The 19,782-nt window shown below is 48.4% G+C and overlaps 1 protein-coding gene across 1 annotated transcript in view; it reads left to right on the plus strand.

The window, feature by feature from the left end:
• The window catches only part of LOC125261702 (NACHT, LRR and PYD domains-containing protein 3-like), a gene marked incomplete at its 3' end in the record, with an annotated part of 41,817 nt that extends 22,260 nt beyond the window's left edge, over positions 1–19,557 (plus strand). The window contains exons 8-12 of the mRNA XM_048180265.1: positions 16,736–16,782; positions 18,287–18,711; positions 18,775–18,908; positions 19,010–19,034; positions 19,291–19,557. Coding sequence (XP_048036222.1) covers positions 16,736–16,782; positions 18,287–18,711; positions 18,775–18,908; positions 19,010–19,034; positions 19,291–19,557 — 898 coding nt within the window. The remainder of the gene's footprint in view (positions 1–16,735; positions 16,783–18,286; positions 18,712–18,774; positions 18,909–19,009; positions 19,035–19,290) is intronic.
• Between the last annotated feature and the right edge of the window lie 225 nt (positions 19,558–19,782).

The following is a 19,782-nucleotide window of genomic DNA, read 5'->3' on the forward strand; positions in this document are numbered from 1 at the left end:
TATCAATCAAAAACATAGATTACAATAAAAAAAAGTGAAATAATAAAAGTGATGGGTATCAGGTATTGTATGCTATTGTGAACAAGTGGGTTTTTAGACGTGATTTGAAGGTAACCAGAGATGTTATAGTACAAATGTGTTGTGGGAGAGCGTTCCAAAGTCGGGGAGCGGAGCAGCTGAAGGCTTTAAGTCCCATAGTGGACAGACGGGCAGATGGAGTGGACAGGAGGGTGACTGAAGAAGAACGCAAAGTACGGGAAGGTGTGTGTATGTGAATGAGATTTGTGATGTAGGAGGGGGCCAGGTTGTGAAGGGCTTTGAATGTTAATAACAGAATTTTAAAATCAATTCGGTAGTGGACGGGAAGCCAGTGGAGTTGCTTGAGAACAGGGGTGATGTGTTGTGTAGAAGGGGTTCTGGAGATGATGCGGGCAGCTGAGTTCTGAACTAGCTGGAGTTTATGAAGGGATTTTTGTGGTAAACCATGGAGGAGTGAATTGCAATAGTCTAATCGTGATGTGACAAATGCATTAACCAGTATGGCAGTACTGTTGGGGGTGAGGGAGGGACGGAGGTGGTTGATATTGCAGAGATGGTAATGGGCGGACCAGGTGATGTTGCTTATGTGAGCTGTGAAGGAGAGAGTGCAGTCAAGGATGACACCCAGACTCTTAACCTGAGGGGAGGGGTAGATAGAAGAGTTGTCGATCATTAAAGGGAAGCTGTTGGTCTTTGAGAGAGTGGACTTTGTACCAATAATGATAAATTCTGTTTTATTGTCGCTAAGTTGGAGAAAATTGTGGGAAAACCAAATTTTAATTTCTTGGAGACAGTCAAGGAGGGATGAGGGAGGGAATGAAGCCGTCGGTTTGGAGGAGAGGTAGAGCTGAATGTCATCTGCGTAGCAGTGGAAGTTGATATCAAATTTCTTGAAAATATTGCCCAGGGGGAGAAGGTAAATGATAAAGAGGAGGGGCCCCAGGACAGAGCCCTGGGGCACACCACTTTTGACTGGGGAAAATTTCAGAGTGAAAATACTTTAACTGAACAAACTGTGTGCGGTCTGACAAGTAGGATGAGAACGTCTCGGTTACAAAGGTAACCCTCGTTCCCTGAAGGAGGGAACGGAGACGTACGTCGGATAGACCGATGAATAGGAATCTCGCTAGAGAGGCCAATCTACTTCGAGTGTAACTAAACGAGCCAATGCACATTGGCATGCAATCATATGCATCAGCTGCTTGCCTCGCAGCGCGTATATAATGAGCAGCAGGTGCGTTGCATCTTCAGGTTTTCGCTGAGGAGCCGAACCCAGCAGGCGGCAGCATCAGCAGGACAACGCCTGTGGTGACGGGACGTACGTCTCCGTTCCCTCCTTCAGGGAACGAGGGTTACCTTTGTAACCGAGACGTTCCCATTCAGTCGGTCACGTTCGACGTACGTCGGACAGACCAACGAATAGGAATCCCTACCAAAGCGCCACAGGAGCTGCCCTCTTCCAGCGCTCTGTTGTGAGCCACCTGAACCCCCTTGCCTAAGGACGGTGGGACCGAGCTCACACAGAGAGGGTCGATCACTGTTGTTCCCAAAGCCCACTCAGTGAGACTATTGGATAACACTGGGAAAGCGTAGCCTTACATCAGATAAGGAACGCTGCGGAAGCCATATCCTTCCCCGAAGGAGTTATATGGAGAAGTACATATGGACTAACCTTGTAGGTTGTACAACATATGGAAGAACTGGGGTGACTCCAACTCGGTGAGAGATGGGTTCTCCCAGAGGGAAAGACACGGGCTTCGTTTAGGAGCAACTGTGGAGAAAACCCATATGGGATCCCCGTAGGGTCACACATATGGAACCCAGCCTAAATCCGGTTCTCAAGGATACAACGGAGTATAGGCCTGGCGCCAGACGCTCCGCCACATCGGCTGCCGAGGGGTAACCGGAGGACTCAACAGGGTCTGCCCGTAGGGACTCTCTGGAGAATAGAACGCGCATGTGGCGCAGCAAGCCGACACTAAGTCGGGGCCTCTCCGTGCCTCTGACCTGAGGCGAGAACACGGGAGGAGACCGGCTCGACACGAAGGCTATAGTATCTAGCGAACGTGTTAGGTGTCGCCCAGCCCGCAGCTCTACAAATGTCTGTTAGCGAGGCGCCACGAGCCAGCGCCCAGGAGGATGCTACACCTCTCGTGGAGTGAGCATGCAACCTGAGCGGGCAGGGCACGCCCTGAGCTTGGTAAGCCAGGGCGATGGCATCCACTATCCAGTGGGCCATCCTCTGCTTGGAGACAGCCTTTCCCTTCTGCTGGCCTCCGTAACAGACAAAGAGCTGGTCTGAGGTCCTGAAGCTTCGAGTTCTGTCTATGTACAGTCGCAAGGCGCGAACTGGACAGAGCAAAGCCAGGGCTGGGTCTGCCTCCTCCGAGGGCAGCGCTTGCAGGCTCACTACCTGGTCCCTGAAGGGAGTGGTAGGAACCTTGGGCACATAGCCAGGCCGGGGTCTCAGTACCACGTAGCTGTCACCCGGCCCGAACTGTAGGCACGATTCGTAGACCGAAAATGACTGCAGGTCCCCTACCCTCTTGATGGAGGCCAATGCCACCAGCAGCAAAGTCTTCATAGACAGAATCTTTAAGTCTGCCGATAGCAAAAGCTCAAAGGGAGCAATCTGAAGTGCTCTTAGCACCAGAGTGAGGTCCCAAGAGGGTATGGAGGGGGGACGAGGAGGATTTAACCGTCTCGCCCCCCTAAGGAACCTGATGACCAGGTCGTGCTGACCAACAGATTTGCCATCTATGTGGTCGTGGTAAGCGGAGATAGCAGCAGTATGGACTTTGAGGGTGGAGGGGGACAGCCTACGCTCCAACCCTTGGTGCAAGAAGGAAAGCACGACTCCGATCGAGCATCTTCGGGGGTCTTCCCGGCGAGAAGAGCACCACTCGACGAACAAGTTCCACTTCGAGGCGTAAGCACGTCTCGTAGACAGTGCACGAGCCGAAGTGATGGTGTTAAGTACCTCAGGGGGTAAGTCACCTAGAACCTCCGCGTCCTGTCCAGGGACCAGACATGGAGTTTCCAGAGGTCTGGACGCGGGTGCCAAAGAGTGCCCCGTCTCTGAGAAAGAAGGTCTTTCCTCAGAGGGATGGGCCAGGGAGGGGCTGTCGCGAGGAGAGAGAGTTCTGGGAACCAGGTCCGGTTGGGCCAGTAAGGCGCAACTAACAAGACCTGCTCCTCGTCCTCCCTGACTTTGCACAGGGTCTGTGCAAGTAGGCTCACTGGGGGAAACGCATATTTGCGCAGGCCCCGGGGCCAGCTGTGTGCCAGTGCGTCTGTCCCGAGTGTTCCCCGGTCAGAGAGAAAAACAACTGGCAGTGGGAGGTTTCTGGTGAGGCAAACAGGTCTACCTGAGCCTCTCTGAACTCTCTCCAGATCAGCTGAACCACCTGGGGGTGGAGTCGCCACTCTCCTGGCAGCGCAGCTCATGATAGCTCGTCGGCCACACGGTTGAGCACACCGGGAACATGAATGGCGCGAAGCGACCTCAGATGCTTCCGACTCCACAGGAGGAGATGGTGGGCGAGTTGCGACATGCGACGGGAGCGTAGACCACCTTGACGGTTGATGTATGCAACGGTCGCAGTGTTGTCCGTACAGACCAGTACATGCTTGCCCCGTAGCGGACCTTTGAGGTGGCTCAGAGCAAGGCGTACTGCCAGCAACTCGAGGCAATTGATGTGCCAATGCAGATGGGGTCCCGTCCAAACCCCTGACACTGCATGCCCGTTGTACGTGGCACCCCAGGTGGCAGAAGCATCTGTGAATACCACAGCATGCCGGGACACTTGTTCTAGTGGCACTCCTGCCCGGAGAAACAAAGGGTCCGACCACGGACTGAAGGTTTGGCGACACTCCTGAGTGACTGGCACCCGGAACGTGCCGCGTTGCCACGCCCATCTCGGGACTCGGCCGTGAAGCCAGTGCTGAAGCGGTCTCATATGAAGCAGACCGAGCGGTGTTACAGCCGCTGCAGCCGCCATATGCCCCAGGAGCCTCTGAAAGAATTTCAGTGGGACCGCTGTCCTGCCGTTGAACGTATTCAGGCAGTTCAACACCAACCGAGCACGTTCCTCTGTGAGGCGTGCTATCTGTTCGACCGAATCCAACTCCATACCGAGAAAAGAGATCCTCTGCACTGGGGCGAGTTTGCTCTTTTCCCAGTTGACCCGAAGCCCCAACTGGCTGAGGTGACTGAGCACCAAGTCCCTGTGTTCGCACAACTGATCCCGAGACTGTGCCAGAATGAGCCAGTCGTCTAGGTAGTTGAGAATGCGAACACCCTGTTCTCTCATGGGAACGAGGGCTCCCTCCACGACTTTCGTGAAGATGCGGGGAGACAGGGCCAGCCCGAAGGGTAGGACTCTGTACTGATATGCTCGACCTTCGAACGCGAATCTCAGGAATGGCCTGTGTCGCGGAAGAATCGAAACATGGAAGTACGCGTCCTTCAGGTCGATCGCTGCAAACCAATCTCGGGGATGGATGCATTCGAAAATGCGTTTCTGCGTGAGCATTTTGAACGGTAGCTTGTGGAGGCTCCGATTCAAAACTCGCAGGTCCAAGATCGGTCGTAACCCGCCGCTTTTCTTGGGTACAATGAAGTAGGGGCTGTAGAACCCCGACCTTAAAATTGGCTGGGGGGACCGGCTCTATCGCGTCCTTCGCCAGTAGGACTGCGATCTCCGCACGCAGGACAGGGGCATCGGCATCTTTCACTGTAGTGAAGAGGATGCCCCTGAACTTGGGGAGGCGCCGGGCGAACTAAATCGCATAGCCGAGCCTGATGGTCAGAAGGAGCCAGCGAGACGGACTGGGGAGCGCTAGCCAGGCTCCCAGAGACCGCACAAGCGGCACCAAGGGGACCACCGGCGTACCCGCCGCGGGGCAGCGAGGTGGAACTCAGGGACGCGGCCCAGGAGGCTCTCTGTGTGAGGCGGCCCAAAGCGGGGTCACAGTGTGCTGTGCAACACTTACCTGCTTCCACGGGTGGACAGAGGGAGCAGTCGAGGTTTTGCCTACCTGCTGCTCGCTGCTGTCTGCTGGCGACAGAAGAGGTGGATGAGAGTGGTGAGGTTCTTGCCCTCCCACTGCTCTCCGAGCCCTCTTCGGACCCGGAGATAGAGGAAACTGCTCTTTCATTGAAAATTTGGGTACCGCTGGCTGTTGAGCCAGCGGCGGAACATAAAAGGGAAACAAAGGATTCTCCACCCGGCCCTCCTCCGGGGGAAGGAGCGGTGCAGTCACCACCTCCTGAAGAGCAGTCCCATCCATCTCCGGGTCGCCCGTCCTAGGGCCGCTTGGACTTGGCCTTGCCAACCTTCTTCTTAGGGGGTGGCTGGACGGGCTGGGCACCCCGCCCGCGACCGGCTCCACGACGCCACTTGGATGGAGGCTGCTGCTGCTGCTGCTGCTGGGGCGTGGGAGCGGCTGCAGGGGGGCGCCCTCGGCGACGGGCAGTCTGAGGTGCCGCCGGCGGTGGAGGTGCAGCAGCTGACAGCCTCGGCAAGATGTGACTAATGGCCTCAGACTGCTTTTGTACAGCCGAGAACTGTTGGGCAAAGTTCTCGACCGTGTCGCCGAAGAGGCCGGTCTGGGACACGGGGGAATTAAGAAACCTGACCTTGTCGGTATCCCTCATGTCCGCGAGACACAGCCAGACATGGCGTTCCTGGACCACCATGGTGGACATCGCACGACCCACTGAGCGCGCCGTAACCTTCGTCGCACGAAGCGCGAGGTCCATCACGGCACGAAGTTCTTGCAGAACTTGCGGATCATGACCACCCTCCTGCAGGTCCTTCAGTGCCTTGGCCTGATGGACCTGCAACAACGCCATTACGTGTAGGGCAGAAGCGGCTTCCCCACAGGCCTGATAAGCCTTGCCGGTAAGATCCGACGAGTACTTACAGGCCCGGGAAGGGAGAGATGGCTCCCCCCGCCAGGTGGAGTTAGGGCACAGTTGCATAGCAACGGCCCGTTCCACAGGGGGTATGCGCGTATAACCCTTCGCCGCTCCGCCATCAAGGGTGGTGAGGGAGGAGGACCCACGACACGGTTTCGGGCAGTAAAAGGTGCCGTCCACGTGCCAGTGAGCTCTTCATGCACCTCCGGGAAGAAAGGTACTGGGGTGGGGGGCTGAGAACCAGCCCTTGCCACCCCGAGAAACCAATTGTCCAACCTCGAGGGCTCGGGACACGGTGGAGGATTCCACACGAGCCCGACCCTGTTGGCGGCCCGGGAAAGCATAGCCATCATTTCCGGGTCTGAATCGGGCACAGTTGTCACTCCCGAAGGAGGCAGCTGCGCCGAATCGTCATCCCCAGAAGCGTCAGGCTCACCCTCTGATGCAGCGATCGACATCCGGTCGTCTTGGGGAGCTCCGAAGGATACGGATGGTACACACCTCTGGGGTGGTCCACCGTGTTCCCCCGGCAGCTCTACTGGCTGCAGAGTGCAAGAGGGGCGAGGGTTCCTAGGGGGTTGGTTCCCCGAAGGAAGTGCGCTCACCGTAATCCTCAAGTCACCGGTCCCGCCGCCCGAAGCAACCCTCTGGGGAGGATTGGAATGAGGCATTGGGACCGGGACTCCGCCCCTTTGCAGGAACTGGAGTCTCGACCGCAACTCCGCGACGGTCATCTTCCCACAATGGGTACATGACTCGTCCACAAACGCCGCCTCAGCGTGCCTTAAGCCCAAGCAGCGTTGGTGACCATCCCGAGGCGCCAGGTAACGACCGCATCCAGAAACACACAAGTAGAACGACATCTTTAAAAAGACGCGAACTACTTGTGTAAGCTCTTTCAAGGACTGACTCTTTTAGGTGCTGAAGCACGCAGGGGAAAAGCCGCTGCAACACAGACAGGGAAATGTGCAGCCTGTCGTGTGCACTCTCCTTGAAGGCGCTCTCTTACCAGCTGTAACAACAGCTTTTTAGCGCTCTAGGCGCACCGTTTCACCAGCCGTGAGATCGGCCTTCACGCTGACTACAGCTTTTTTGCTCAAAATAAAAAGGCAAAAGGAAAAACAAAGGAGAAAATCGGCCCCGCTGCTGCGCTGTCCGCCTGCACCGCAACAAAGAGACGTCTCGAAGAGCTGACTCGTTTTCCAACACTCGTGCTTTCAGTAGCTTTCTTCACACTGTTGCAGAAGTTTGGCTCCGAAGCGAAAAGCTGAAGATGCAACGCACCTGCTGCTCATTATATACCCGCGCTGCGAGGCAAGCAGCTGATGCATATGATTGCATGCCAATGTGCATTGGCTCGTTTAGTTACACTCGAAGTAGATTGGCCTCTCTAGCGAGATTCCTATTCGTCGGTCTGTCCGACGTACGTCGAATGTGACCGACTGAATGGGAACCAGGACAGGGCTGTGTTATTGATACCAATTGAGAGTAGACGGTTGAGGAGAATGTGATGAGAGATTGTATCAAAAGCTGCGGTTAAGCCAAGAAGAATAAGTATGGTGAGCAATCCGGAGTCTGCTGCAATAAGAAGGTCATTGGTGATTTTAACTAGGGCTGTTTCGGTACTGTGGAGTGGACGGAAACCAGATTGAAATTGCTCATAGAGGTTATTATTAGTGAGATGATTATGAATCTTCGAGGCAACTATTTTTTCAAGTATTTTTGAGAGAAAAGGAAGGTTTGAAATTGGTCAGAAGTTGTTGAGATTATTTGGATCAGCACCATGTTTTTTAAGAATGGGAGTAATTATTGCAGTTTTGAGGGGTGAAGGAACAGAACCAGAGGTAAGGGAGGAGTGTATAATTTCAGTGATAAAGGGGGCCAGAGAAGGGAGACAGACTTTAACCAAAGTTGAAGGAAGCGGGTCAAGATTGCAAGTGGATGATTTTGATTTTTCTGTCGATTGCAGAAGAGAGAGTAGATGGATCAATATTTTTGATATTTCTGAATGTGATGGAGCGGGATATATTAGTTTTAAAAAGTGGAAGTTTAGCTTTAAATGAAACAAGTTTATGATCTGAGAAGGAGATGTCAAACGCTGTACAGTTTTTTGGAGTTATGCCAGAGCAACAGATGAGATCGATAATGTGTCCTTTTGAGTGTGTGGGAGAGTCCATATATTGTTGTAGTCCAAAACTGTCCAAACAGGAGGAAAACTATTTAGTGAGAGTGTTGTTCAAATTGTCCATATGTATATTAAAATCTCTGAGCAGTATGATATTTGGTGCCAGGGAGCATAAGGTGGTAATAAAATCCGAGAATTCATTTAAAAAATTTAGGTTTGGATTCGGTGGTCTGTAGATGGCAGCTAGAATGGTAGGAACAGATCCAGAGATTTGTATGGCAGAGGATTCGAAGGAATGGTGATCGCTGACAGGGAGTTGGGATACTTTGTATTTCTCGTTGTAAAGTATCGCGAGGCCACCCCCACGACCAGAAGCACGAGGTTGAAAGACGTAAACAAACCCAGGTGGAGTTGTCAGGTTGAGCTTGGCGAAGTCCAGCGGTCACTGCCACGTCTCAGTCAGGCACAGAAAGTCCAGGTTATGATCATTCACCAGATCGTAAACAAGAGAGGCCTTTTTGGTGAGTGAGCGAACGTTGAGCAGCCCAATGGAGACGCTGCATTCGCCGCGTCCGATGCTAGCCTGTCTGGCAAGGCTAGCTAGCACGGTGCGGTCCACAGACCGTACGCCGGCCTTTCTAGGGGGGCGACGGCAGGAAGACCAGTGTGAAGGTATCGGGTTTGTGTTGTCTCTGTTGAAGCTTCGAGTGGAACCCCTATAGGCATTTATACAACTTGGGAGTCGAAAAATATCCGAGTGCAGGACTCGAGCTGGTGGCGGAATGGACAGAAGCCCGAGCCGGAGTTGATAAAGTTCTGCTGCTGTATACCAGAGTGTAGATGAAACCGGTTGGAATAAGGACAGCAGAACAAATCGAGTGAGGAGAAACCAGACGAATAAGATACTGAGCTGCATGGTCTCCAGACAAACGAAGCCAGATGAAGAGAGCAGCTCCTGAATATTTGTATTCAGTTAGTGGCTGTGCTCTTTTTGTTGAAAACGCGTATTACTTAGACTCATTGGAGGGTGAAAACAATGCAATAGGAGCACATTGAAGGCTTGATCTGAGCGTGTAAAGTCTCTGATTTTGTATGCAAAAATAATTATTGTACTACCTATTTGGTTTCAGTTTATATTGACTCTTAAACAAAGACGTGCAAACGGAAGCACTGACTCTCCCATATGTCTTAAAGGGTTAAGTCACAGATGTCCCCAGACTATGTCTATGAAGTTTCCGTTCAAAATACCCCACAGATTATTTATTATGCATGCTGTAAATACTCATTTTGAGTGCAAGGAAAAACATGCTGTTTTCATGTATGTTTCTTTACATGTAAATGAGCTGCGGCTCCCCGCCCCCTATCCAGAATAATGCCAGAATTAAAATTCCCTCCTCACACATGTGCAAGTCAAACTTGTCTTATCTGGTGCATGCACAGAAAGTTTCGTTTCAGCAGCATCCAGTAGCAGAGTTAAACTGGCTTTGTTTATTATTTAAAAGTCTGCTTTTCCCTGTGTGGTATTGCAGTGCATTAAAGCGGTGGTTCAGTGTTTTTTTTCTAGGCTTGATTGTGTTTTTTTGGCACAGTTTAACATGTCTTAATGCTTCGTTTTTTTTGAAAACGCTGTATTTTTCATATATTTTACCTTTATTCTACACCTCTTTTTCCACTGTCATATGAACGGCTCGGTTGACTTCCTGCTTCTATGAAGCCACTCCCTCCGAAATACGCAGTGTGCTCAAATTGGTTAGCAAGTGTATTGTAGCTGGCCCAGTGTATTGTGATTCGCTGAAGCGTCCGGAAAACACTGCGCCCCTTACCATCCGTTGCTTCAGTGAAAATGTAAATAATGGTGTCTATATTGCTGTATCAAATTGAGCCCGAATTAGACCCAGATGAAGAGGGTCAAGCTGCAATCGCAGCTTTTAATTACGAATTTATGAATGGTATTTCATTTTTTTTCAAAGTGTTTAGATATGCTGTCACTGCTGTTTGTTAGCTTTCAATATACAGTTTTATCCTGATTAAAGCTTTACTGTAGCTGAATACATGACTGAGTAGTGGCATTTTTGTAAAGGTAGCGATTAATTTACAGCATGATCAACTGTTTGTCTATGAACAGAGAAGTTTGTTGGTGTTTCTAGAAATTTAGCTAACTGGTTAGCCAAGCAAAAATTAGTTGCTCTTTGTATAAGTCCTTGATGCAACCAAAAATAGCAACAGAACTATACGTTTAAAAGACGTGTACAAACAATAAAGCGTACTTACAGTTTGAAGCCAATAAACAGCAGCTTCTGCTTTTAAAGTGGGAACTGCTTCATCTTTCAGTAAAAGCCTTTGTGCAAATCCAGCATTGAACTCGTGTAGATTCTGGAAGCTGTCTTCAGCGCCGCATCCAGTGTAGAAAATATCACAGATTATAATGGGTTCTATTTCTTTTGACTCGTCCGGTGTGACGCGTCCGGTGCACACAACTCTTCCGCTTCCATTATGCCGCGCCGCATGGCCTCGCCCACTTTGTTGTGTGTTCCCGGGGGCGTGTTTTGCAGGGTTTATGATGTCACCAACCCGGGAAGAATCTCATGTAGTCCAAACCGGTCGTTTTTGTAGGCATTAAACTGCCATAACTTTAAAAGACAATATCTCCATTTGCATTGAACTTTCAGTGCTGTAACTTTGCAGATACTGTTTATGCTCAAGCAGCAACATTACACACTAACTAAAGTTAAAAAAAGTGAAATCGCATTGAACCTCCCCTTTAATAACTCTGCAAGTAATAATATTTATTATCATTGTAGATGTGTTTCAATGTGTTTCATAGCATAATTCAGCTGATTTTACCTCAGAAGTATTATTGTGTCAATATACATACAATAGCCATAATGCCCACATATTCGATGAATCATGTTTATTTAATTAGTCGAAAATGTGAGCATTAAGGAATAAACAGTTCTTCATTATGAAAGTTTATTATTTGCATTAGTTTATTAAAGCTACAGCATATCAGTTTAAACTTCTAATTTATGGTTTTCTGAGCGCACACAACTGAAGCACGCACACAGAAAGCTGTCTGTCAGACGGCACATCTCGTGAGTATTAAACTAACTTCTCTTTCACGTCTTATTGTGCTTAAATTGTCAAATACACACAAAGTTACGCAAAATTCACATAAACACCATTGGTTATTATGTTTGTGAACAGCAAAGAAAGAAATTGCATGTGTATATTAGATCTGTGTATTAAAGTGACAGCACGTCTTATAAAAATAATAAAAAAAAATAATAAAAAAGTGAACATCTTTTGTGGCTGCTTGCCATCCTCTGCGGTTGGCTTGTCAGTATTGCTGTATTACAATATTGCAGTTATCATGACAGCCCTAATTTCTCAAGCTTTCACCCAAACAAAAGCACACATACAGTAGGAGACACTCTCTAACACACACAGAAACATACATGCACACAGAAAGTTGTTGTCAGCACTGCCTTGCAACGCTATCAGTAAAATTGTATCCCAACTTATTTAGTATGACTGAAAAAGTGACTGTTCCCTTTCGTGGGAACTATCGACGCTACGTCAGATGACGTGATGGGAACCCTCTGTATTTTGTGTTCGTGAAGCACCTCTGTATCCAACCAATGAAGAGACGTGACGTCAGAGGCGGGTGACGTCACGGATCAGGAAGCTATAAAGCACACCTGAACACAAAGCACGCCAGCTTCTGTTGTCTTCAGCAAGCGCTCTCTGTATCTTGTGTGTCTTATTTGGTGTTGTTTGTCTTATCACATATAAACAAGTCACAATCTCTTCGTCTGAGGACAAGAGTATCTCACACCAATCCATATATTTATATATAAAAAAGACACGTATTATGGCGAGTGTTACCCGCGGATCGGGTCCCGCTTGTGCTGAGGCAGGGCGGAGGCTCCGTTCGCGGGGTTCACAAATGGATCTGACAGAGGGGTTATATCCACATATATCACGTGTCCGTAATGATGCATGTGTGTGTATGTGTATATATATGTATATATTAAGGGATCTGAGTAGACGGGAGTTCCCTTTCTCTCTTTCCCTAAAATATCTTGCGAATTATTACGAGCTATAATTCTTTTTTGTATTCTAAATATATTCAGTCTGTTCAATAGATATTTATATAAGAACTGGCTGCATTTAATTTGAGGATTCAATGAAATATTGAATACATTAAATTCTGAGGAATTTAAAAGTCCGGAGGTAGGACGGATCTGAGGACCGTCATTATCTCTCGGAAGGCTTCAAAGAAGAGGTCCTGACATTTATAGTGCAGGATCTCTCGAGGGCAGCCCCCTCCGGGGGGATTCGGATATCGGGTCCTCCTCTGTGCCCTCAGGGGACCGTTCTGTCAACCCTGCCACCAAGCGTGAGTCAGAGCACAGCGGTTTCCACCGATCCTCCGAGGAGGGTCGGCCAGCACGTGATTCGTCTGTCTGCCGGTGCGCCGCGTCAGATAGAAGAGCCAAGTGCTCAAAAAACACCAGAGACCAGTCTCGAGAGACTGGTTCCCTTAGTAGAATATTTGGAAGAATGGAAAAATCTCCCGAACAATTCGAAGTGGGTGCTGCTCATGATAGAACAGGGCTACAGAATTCAGTTCGGTTCGCGACCGCCCAAGTTCAACGGGATGCTTCCCACAGTGGTAACCCCAGAGCAGTCTCTGGTGATGGAGCAAGAAGTTACGACGCTTTTGCAAAAAGGGGCTATAGAAAGGGTTCCCCCTCCCAGCAAAATGTCAGGCTTTTACAGCCGCTACTTCATTGTTCTGAAGAAGGATGGAGGATTACATCCGATCATAGATTTACGTGTGTTAAATCGATCTGTAAGGAAGTTGAAGTTCAAAATGCTTACACTCAGACAGATCATCCCTCAGATCAGGTCCGAGGACTGGTTTGTAGCGATAGATCTGAAAGACGCATACTTTCATGTATCCATCCATCCTTCTCACAGGAAGTTCCTCAGGTTTGCTTTTGGGGGCGAAGCTTACCAATACAGGGTTCTTCCTTTCGGCCTATCCCTCTCACCCCGCACGTTCACGAAGTGCGTGGATGCAGCGCTGGCTCCGCTGAGATTCCAGGGCATCCGCGTGCTGAACTATATCGACGATTGGTTGATACTAGCTCAAACAGAACAATTGGCAGTTCAACATCGAGATGTTGTTCTGTCGCACATGAAGAGGCTTGGGCTGAGGCTCCACGCCAAAAAGAGTGTGCTGGTCCCGAGTCAGGTTGCAAACTACTTAGGTGTAATCTGGGATTCCACCACGATGCAGGCGCAGTTGTCCCCTGCTCGTGTGAGTTCCATTCTCGGGGCCGTGAAAGGGGTGAAATTAGGCCAGTCACTCACTGTAAAACAGTTTCAGAGACTGTTGGGTCTGATGGCAGCTGCATCCAACGTCATTACTTTTGGCCTCCTGCACATGAGACCCTTACAGTGGTGGCTCAGGACCAAGGGGTTTTCCCTGAGGGGAAATCCTTTTCGCATTATCAAAGTCACGCGGCGATGCCTTCGTGCTCTGGTCATGTGGAAAAAGCCTTGGTTCCTGTCCCAGGGACCCGTGCTGGGAACTCCTCGTCGTCGTGTAATGCTTACGACAGATGCTTCCCTCACGGCGTGGGGGGGCGATCATGAGTGGTCGCTCGGCTCAGGGTCTATGGGAGGACCATCAGCTCTCCTGGCACATAAATCGGCTGGAGATGATGGCGGTGTCTCTAGCACTGAAACACTTCCTCCCAGACCTGAGGGGCCACCACGTGTTGGTCCATACGGACAACACGACGGTGGTCTCTTATGACCAGTCACTCACTTTAAAACAGTTTCAGAGACTGTTGGGTCTTATGGCAGCTGCGTCCAACGTGATAACTTTTGGCCTTCTGCACATGAGACTCTTACAGTGGTGGCTCAGGTCCAAGGGGTTTTCTCCGAGGAGAAATCCTTTTCGCAAGATCAAAGTCACGCGGCGATGCCTTCGTGCTCTGGTCATGTGGAAAAAGCCTTGGTTCCTGTCCCAGAACCCATGTTGGGGACTTCTCGTCGTCGCGTAATGCTTACGACGGATGCTTCCCTCACTGGCTGGGGGGCGATCATGAGTGGTCGCTCGGCTCAGGGTCTCTGGGAGGACCATCAGCGCTCCTGGCACATAAATCGGCTGGAGATGATGGCGGTGTTTCTTGCATTAAAACACTTCCTCCCAGACCTGAGAGATCACCATGTGTTGGTCCGCACGGACAACACTGCAGTGGTCTCATACATCAACCATCAGGGGGGCTTGCGGTCTCGCCTGTTATTCAAGCTGGCTAGTCGCATCCTCCTCTGGTCCCAGGGAAAGCTCCTCTCGCTGATAGCAGCTTACATCCCCGGGCGGTTGAATGTGGGAGCGGACGCCCTGTCGAGGCAGGGCGCGAGACCGGGGGAATGGAAACTCCACACCGAGGTGGTGGAGTTGATATGGAAAACTTTCGGTCGAGCTCAAGTCGATCTATTTGCCACAGAGGAGTCAGCTCAGTGCCCTCTGTGGTACTCACTTCAGCACCCAGCACCTCTAGGGCTGGATGCCATGCTACAGACGTGGCCGAGGCTACGTCTGTATGCGTTCCCCCCAGTCTCAATGCTCCTGGGAGTTCTGGAGAAGGTTCGCCAGGAGAAGGTCGACCTAATATTGGTGGCCCCTTACTGGCCGACCAGAATATGGTTTTCGGACATAATGTCACTACTTCACGGCTCTCCTTTGGAGCTTCCCCTCAGGCAGGATCTCCTGTCTCAAGCGGGTGGCACGATTCTCCATCCCCGCCCAGAAATGTGGAAACTGTGGGCCTGGCCTCTGAGGGGGCGAGGCTCATAGGAACTGGTCTCCCAACCGAGGTTGTGGAGACCATCCTTCACTCCAGAGCTCCCTCCACGAGGAAGCTGTACTTATATAAATGGAAGTTGTTCTTTATGTGTCTCTGACGTGCTTCAGTTCCTTCAGGAAAAGTTCTCGGAAGGTTTAACCCCTTCCACGCTGGAAGTATATGTGGCCGCTATTTCGGCTCATCATATCCCTGTAGGGGGCTCCTCGCTGGGTCGAGACCCCCTAGTAGTACGCTTCCTCCGTGGTGCACTCAGGTTGAGACATGTGTTGTGCGCACGAAAACTCCGACCTGGGACCTCACTATTGTGCTCCAAGGGCTGGCTGAGGCTCCCTTCGAGCCAATAGAGGAGGTGTCAGACAAGTTCTTGACACTTGAGACCATTTTTCTTCTGGCCGTCTCTTCTCTGAAGAGAATCAGTGATTTACAAGCGCTGTCAGTCGCTCCATCTTGTCTTGAATTTGCGCCAGGTATGGTAAAAGCCTTCCTGCATACCAGACCAGGCTATGTTCCAAAGGTTCCAACGAGGGTCCCAGGTCCCATTGTACTCGAGGCTTTCTGCCCGCCTCCTTTTACGAGTTCGGATCAGGAAAGAAAGCGGATGAGCAAGTGGGTGGTCGAGGCCATCTCACTTGCATATGAGACAGTGGGATGTCCATGTCCCTTAGTGGTGCGCGCTCATTCCACGAGAGGTATGGCGCGCCCAGAGCTCTCTTATCTGGAGTCTCCATGGACGACATTTGTGGTGCGGCTGGATGGTCATCCCAGCACACCTTCATCAGATTTTATAATCTTAATCTTAATATTACTCCGGGGGCCAGGGTCCTACAAGATAGCAGCCAGGCACTCGGAGACACGGCGTAGTTGGGATTGCGTTCCCATCACGTCATCTGACGTAGCGTCGATAGTTCCCACGAAAGGGAACGTCTCGGGTTATGAGTGTAACCCCTGTTCCCTGAGTAAGGGAACGAGACGCTACGTCACGTGGCCGTATCTCCTGCATACCTGGTGCGCTTGCTTCAGACATTTTACAGAAGCTGGCGTGCTTTGTGTTCAGGTGTGCTTTATAGCTTCCTGATCCGTGACGTCACCCGCCTCTGACGTCACGTCTCTTCATTGGTTGGATACAGAGGTGCTTCACGAACACTTCCCATCACGTCATCTGACGTAGCGTCTCGTTCCCTTACTCAGGGAACAGGGGTTACACTCGTAACCCGAGACGTTTTCACTGATTTCTAGCTCTCCTCAAGGGGTGTCAGTCAAAACACAGTATCCAGTCAGCTTCATCTAATGGAGGTTTATTTGTTCTTAACACAATGCTAATTTTCATCCAGGCTGAACACAACACATCGTGCATATATACACAGGAATATATTTGGGTTTGTGTATGTGTTTTTTGAAAAAAATAATAAAAAAGTGAGCTTCTGGATCTTCTCCTCTTTCCATCATCACAGTCTCTTGCATTACAGAACCATGATTTAATAGAATTTCCACTTCAGATGCTGTGGCCTGGATGTTTATTGTTCCAGCATCTAAAGTGAGAAGAAAACAACAGTTAACGTGTAAATATAAAGGCACAACAAGGGTTGTCCCAAGTGCAAAGTATACACTTGTGTTTTCCTACTGTTAGGACATTTCCACCTAATTCCATATTATACATTTACTACCATTTTGATAAATTTTAATAGAAAATTCAGAAATTACCTCAGAAATCTAAAAAGCTTACTTGTGTCTGTGTGTGAATGTGACACTGTGTGTGTTTTCTAGTGTGGATCATGGAGGAGAGATCAGGATTAGAGCAGGAATACACAAATGTAAGTACACACAGACACACACACTCAAACACTCTAGCTGGTTCGTGTTGTTTACTTGTACATTGAGAAGATACTTTTGCTCTGCAAAAGCAAATTCTCTTTGTAATGATTTTCATGATTGCTTCTCAAATCTCTGTTAGATCTAAATGGGATTTACAAAACACCATTAAAGATTGGACAATAGCCACTTTATTTGAACCAACTTTCTCCTCAGAATCAATATTATTTTGATCATTATAAATATGGATGTATATATTTTCTACTGGGTGGTGATGATCCCAGGATCCCTGTGGGATTTGAGTTGAAAATTTTGTTATTGGTGACAAAGAACATGAGTGTGAAGTTTGTATCATTTCGCTGGTCTAGTAAAATGAAGTAGGTGTAATGTCTGGAGAAAGCAGGCTGAGACATGAATCTAAATGCAGGGGTTTTTAATAAAGAAATGAACATACAAACAATAAGCAACATGGAGACTAAGGAACAAAAGCAAGAGGGAAACAGAGACCATCACATTCAACACTGTTAATGTTGTGGTTATTTCCGCAAACCGTTCGTAAATTCAGCTTAACAGCATGCAATAAATGCACGTCCTTGAATAAGCGACGTTTTACTTCTGCAGAAGGCAAATTTGAATTTTTTAACAGTTCTAAGGAAATTGAATAGAAGTAAAATATTAATTCACTGAGAAACTCATGAAAGTGATATCAGTGTCTTGCATGAATTATGTGTTAACTTTAAAAATGATAATGTTTTTAAAGGGGTAGTTCATCACTTTGATGACAAAACACTGATAAATGAAATACAGTGATAGACTTTGCCTTTTCTATCATTGGTTGATTGATAACAGACCTGAGAGTTGCCGAACTGATGGAGCTTTAAGATTTCGTCGCATCGCACAGCTCGCGTTCGGTGTAAACAACTCTTCCGCTTCCATTATGCTGCGCCACATGGCCTCGCCCACTTTGTTGCGTGTTCCAGAGGGCAGTGTTTATGTTAATAGCAAGGGTTTATGATGTCACCAACCCGGGAAGAAGCTAGTTTATTTTGTAAGCATTAAACTTCCATAACTTTAAAAGACAATATCTCCGTTTGCATTAAACGTTCAGCGCTGTAACTTTGCAGAGACTGTTTATACTCAAGCAGCAACATTACACACTAACTAAAGTTAAAAAAGTGAAATCGCATTGAACCACCCTTTAATTTGTCAGATCTGAACTTAAGAAGGAAAGTTTCTGTAATGGATCCAGACCAGAGCAAAGTATGCTGGGAACTAAAAATCCACTGCCCAGTTTTAGTTCATTCAACACTAATGAATGAAGTAAACTTCAGTTTTACATATTTAAGTGGACACAATTAAATTAGGACAAAATGTTCAGTAATAGTGTGTTTTTAACATATTTTAATTAAGTATATTTAACAAGCAGCAAAAATCATTTTTACAGTGTAGATTAAAAGATCAGACAGATTGATAATTCCTGATTGTGATGTGTTGTATCTTCATCAGATTCCCATCAGCTCACTCTGGATCTGAACACAGTGAATGAACGCCTCCGTCTGTCAGAGAGGAACAGAGTGATTACTAACACTTACCCAGAGCATCAGCGGTATCCTGATCATCCAGACAGATTTGATTGGCCTCAGGTGTTGTGTAGAGAGAGAGTGTGTGGACGCTGTTACTGGGAGATTAAGTGGAATGGAGAATATGTGCGTATATCAGTGGCATATAAGAGCATCCGCAGGAAGGGAGATGGTAATGAGTGTTGGTTTGGATATAATGATCAGTCCTGGAGTTTGATCTGCTCTCCTGACAGATACTCATTCAGACACAATAACATACAGACTCGTCTTCCTGTAAAGCCCATCCACAGTAGAACAGGAGTTTATGAGGATGATGATGAGGATGATGATGAGGATAATGATGATGATGATGATGATGATGATGATGATGAGGATGATGATGATGATGATTTAGAGACTGATCTCCCTGTAGAGTCCATCAGCAGAAAAGGAGTGTATGAGGATGAGGATGATGATGAGGATAATGATGATGAGAATGATGATGAGGATGATGATGAGGATGATTTAGGGACTGATCTCCCTGTAGAGCCCATCAGCAGTAAAGGAGTGTATGAGGATGATGATGAGGATGATGATGATGGTGATGATGATGATGAGGATAATGAGGATGATGAGGATGATGATGATTTAGAGACTGATCTCCCTGTAGAGTCCATCAGCAGAAGAACAGGAGTGTATGAGGATGATGATGAGGATGATGATGATGATGATGATGATGATGATTTAGAGACTGATCTCCCTGTAGAGTCCATCAGCAGAAGAACAGGAGTGTATGAGGATGATGATGAGGATGATGATGATGAGGAGGATGAGGATGAGGATGATGATGATGATGAGGATGAGGATGATGAGGATGAGGATGAGGATGAGGATGATGATGATGATGAGGATGAGGATGAGGATGATGATGATGAGGATGAGGATGATGATGATGATGATGAGGATGAGGATGATGATGATGAGGATGAGGATGATGAGGATGATGAGGATGATGATGATTTAGAGACTGATCTCCCTGTAGAGTCCATCAGCAGGAGAACAGGAGTGAATAAGAAGAATCACTATAGAGTAGGAGTGTTTGTGGATCACAGTGCAGGAACTCTGTCCTTCTACAGCGTCTCTGGAGACACAATGAGCCTCATCCACACAGTCCAGACCACATTCACTCAACCGCTCTATCCTGGGTTTAATGTTGGTAATAATTCATTAGTGAAACTGTGTTGCTGAATCAGAATAGACTGATGAGAGATTCTACCCATAATGCTTTGAGCTCATGATGAATCAGTGAGAATGACAGTGAGATGTTATAGAGTCTCTTCATTACATTAATACAGTCAGCGAAATATCATGTCAGAATAAATGTGTGATAAATCCGTTCTTTTCTCAGCCTCTACTCTGATGGAAATCAGTTTTTTATTGTAG

Source organism: Megalobrama amblycephala, unplaced genomic scaffold (assembly GCF_018812025.1).
Source record: "Megalobrama amblycephala isolate DHTTF-2021 unplaced genomic scaffold, ASM1881202v1 scaffold466, whole genome shotgun sequence".
Taxonomy (NCBI): Eukaryota; Metazoa; Chordata; class Actinopteri; order Cypriniformes; family Xenocyprididae; genus Megalobrama; species Megalobrama amblycephala.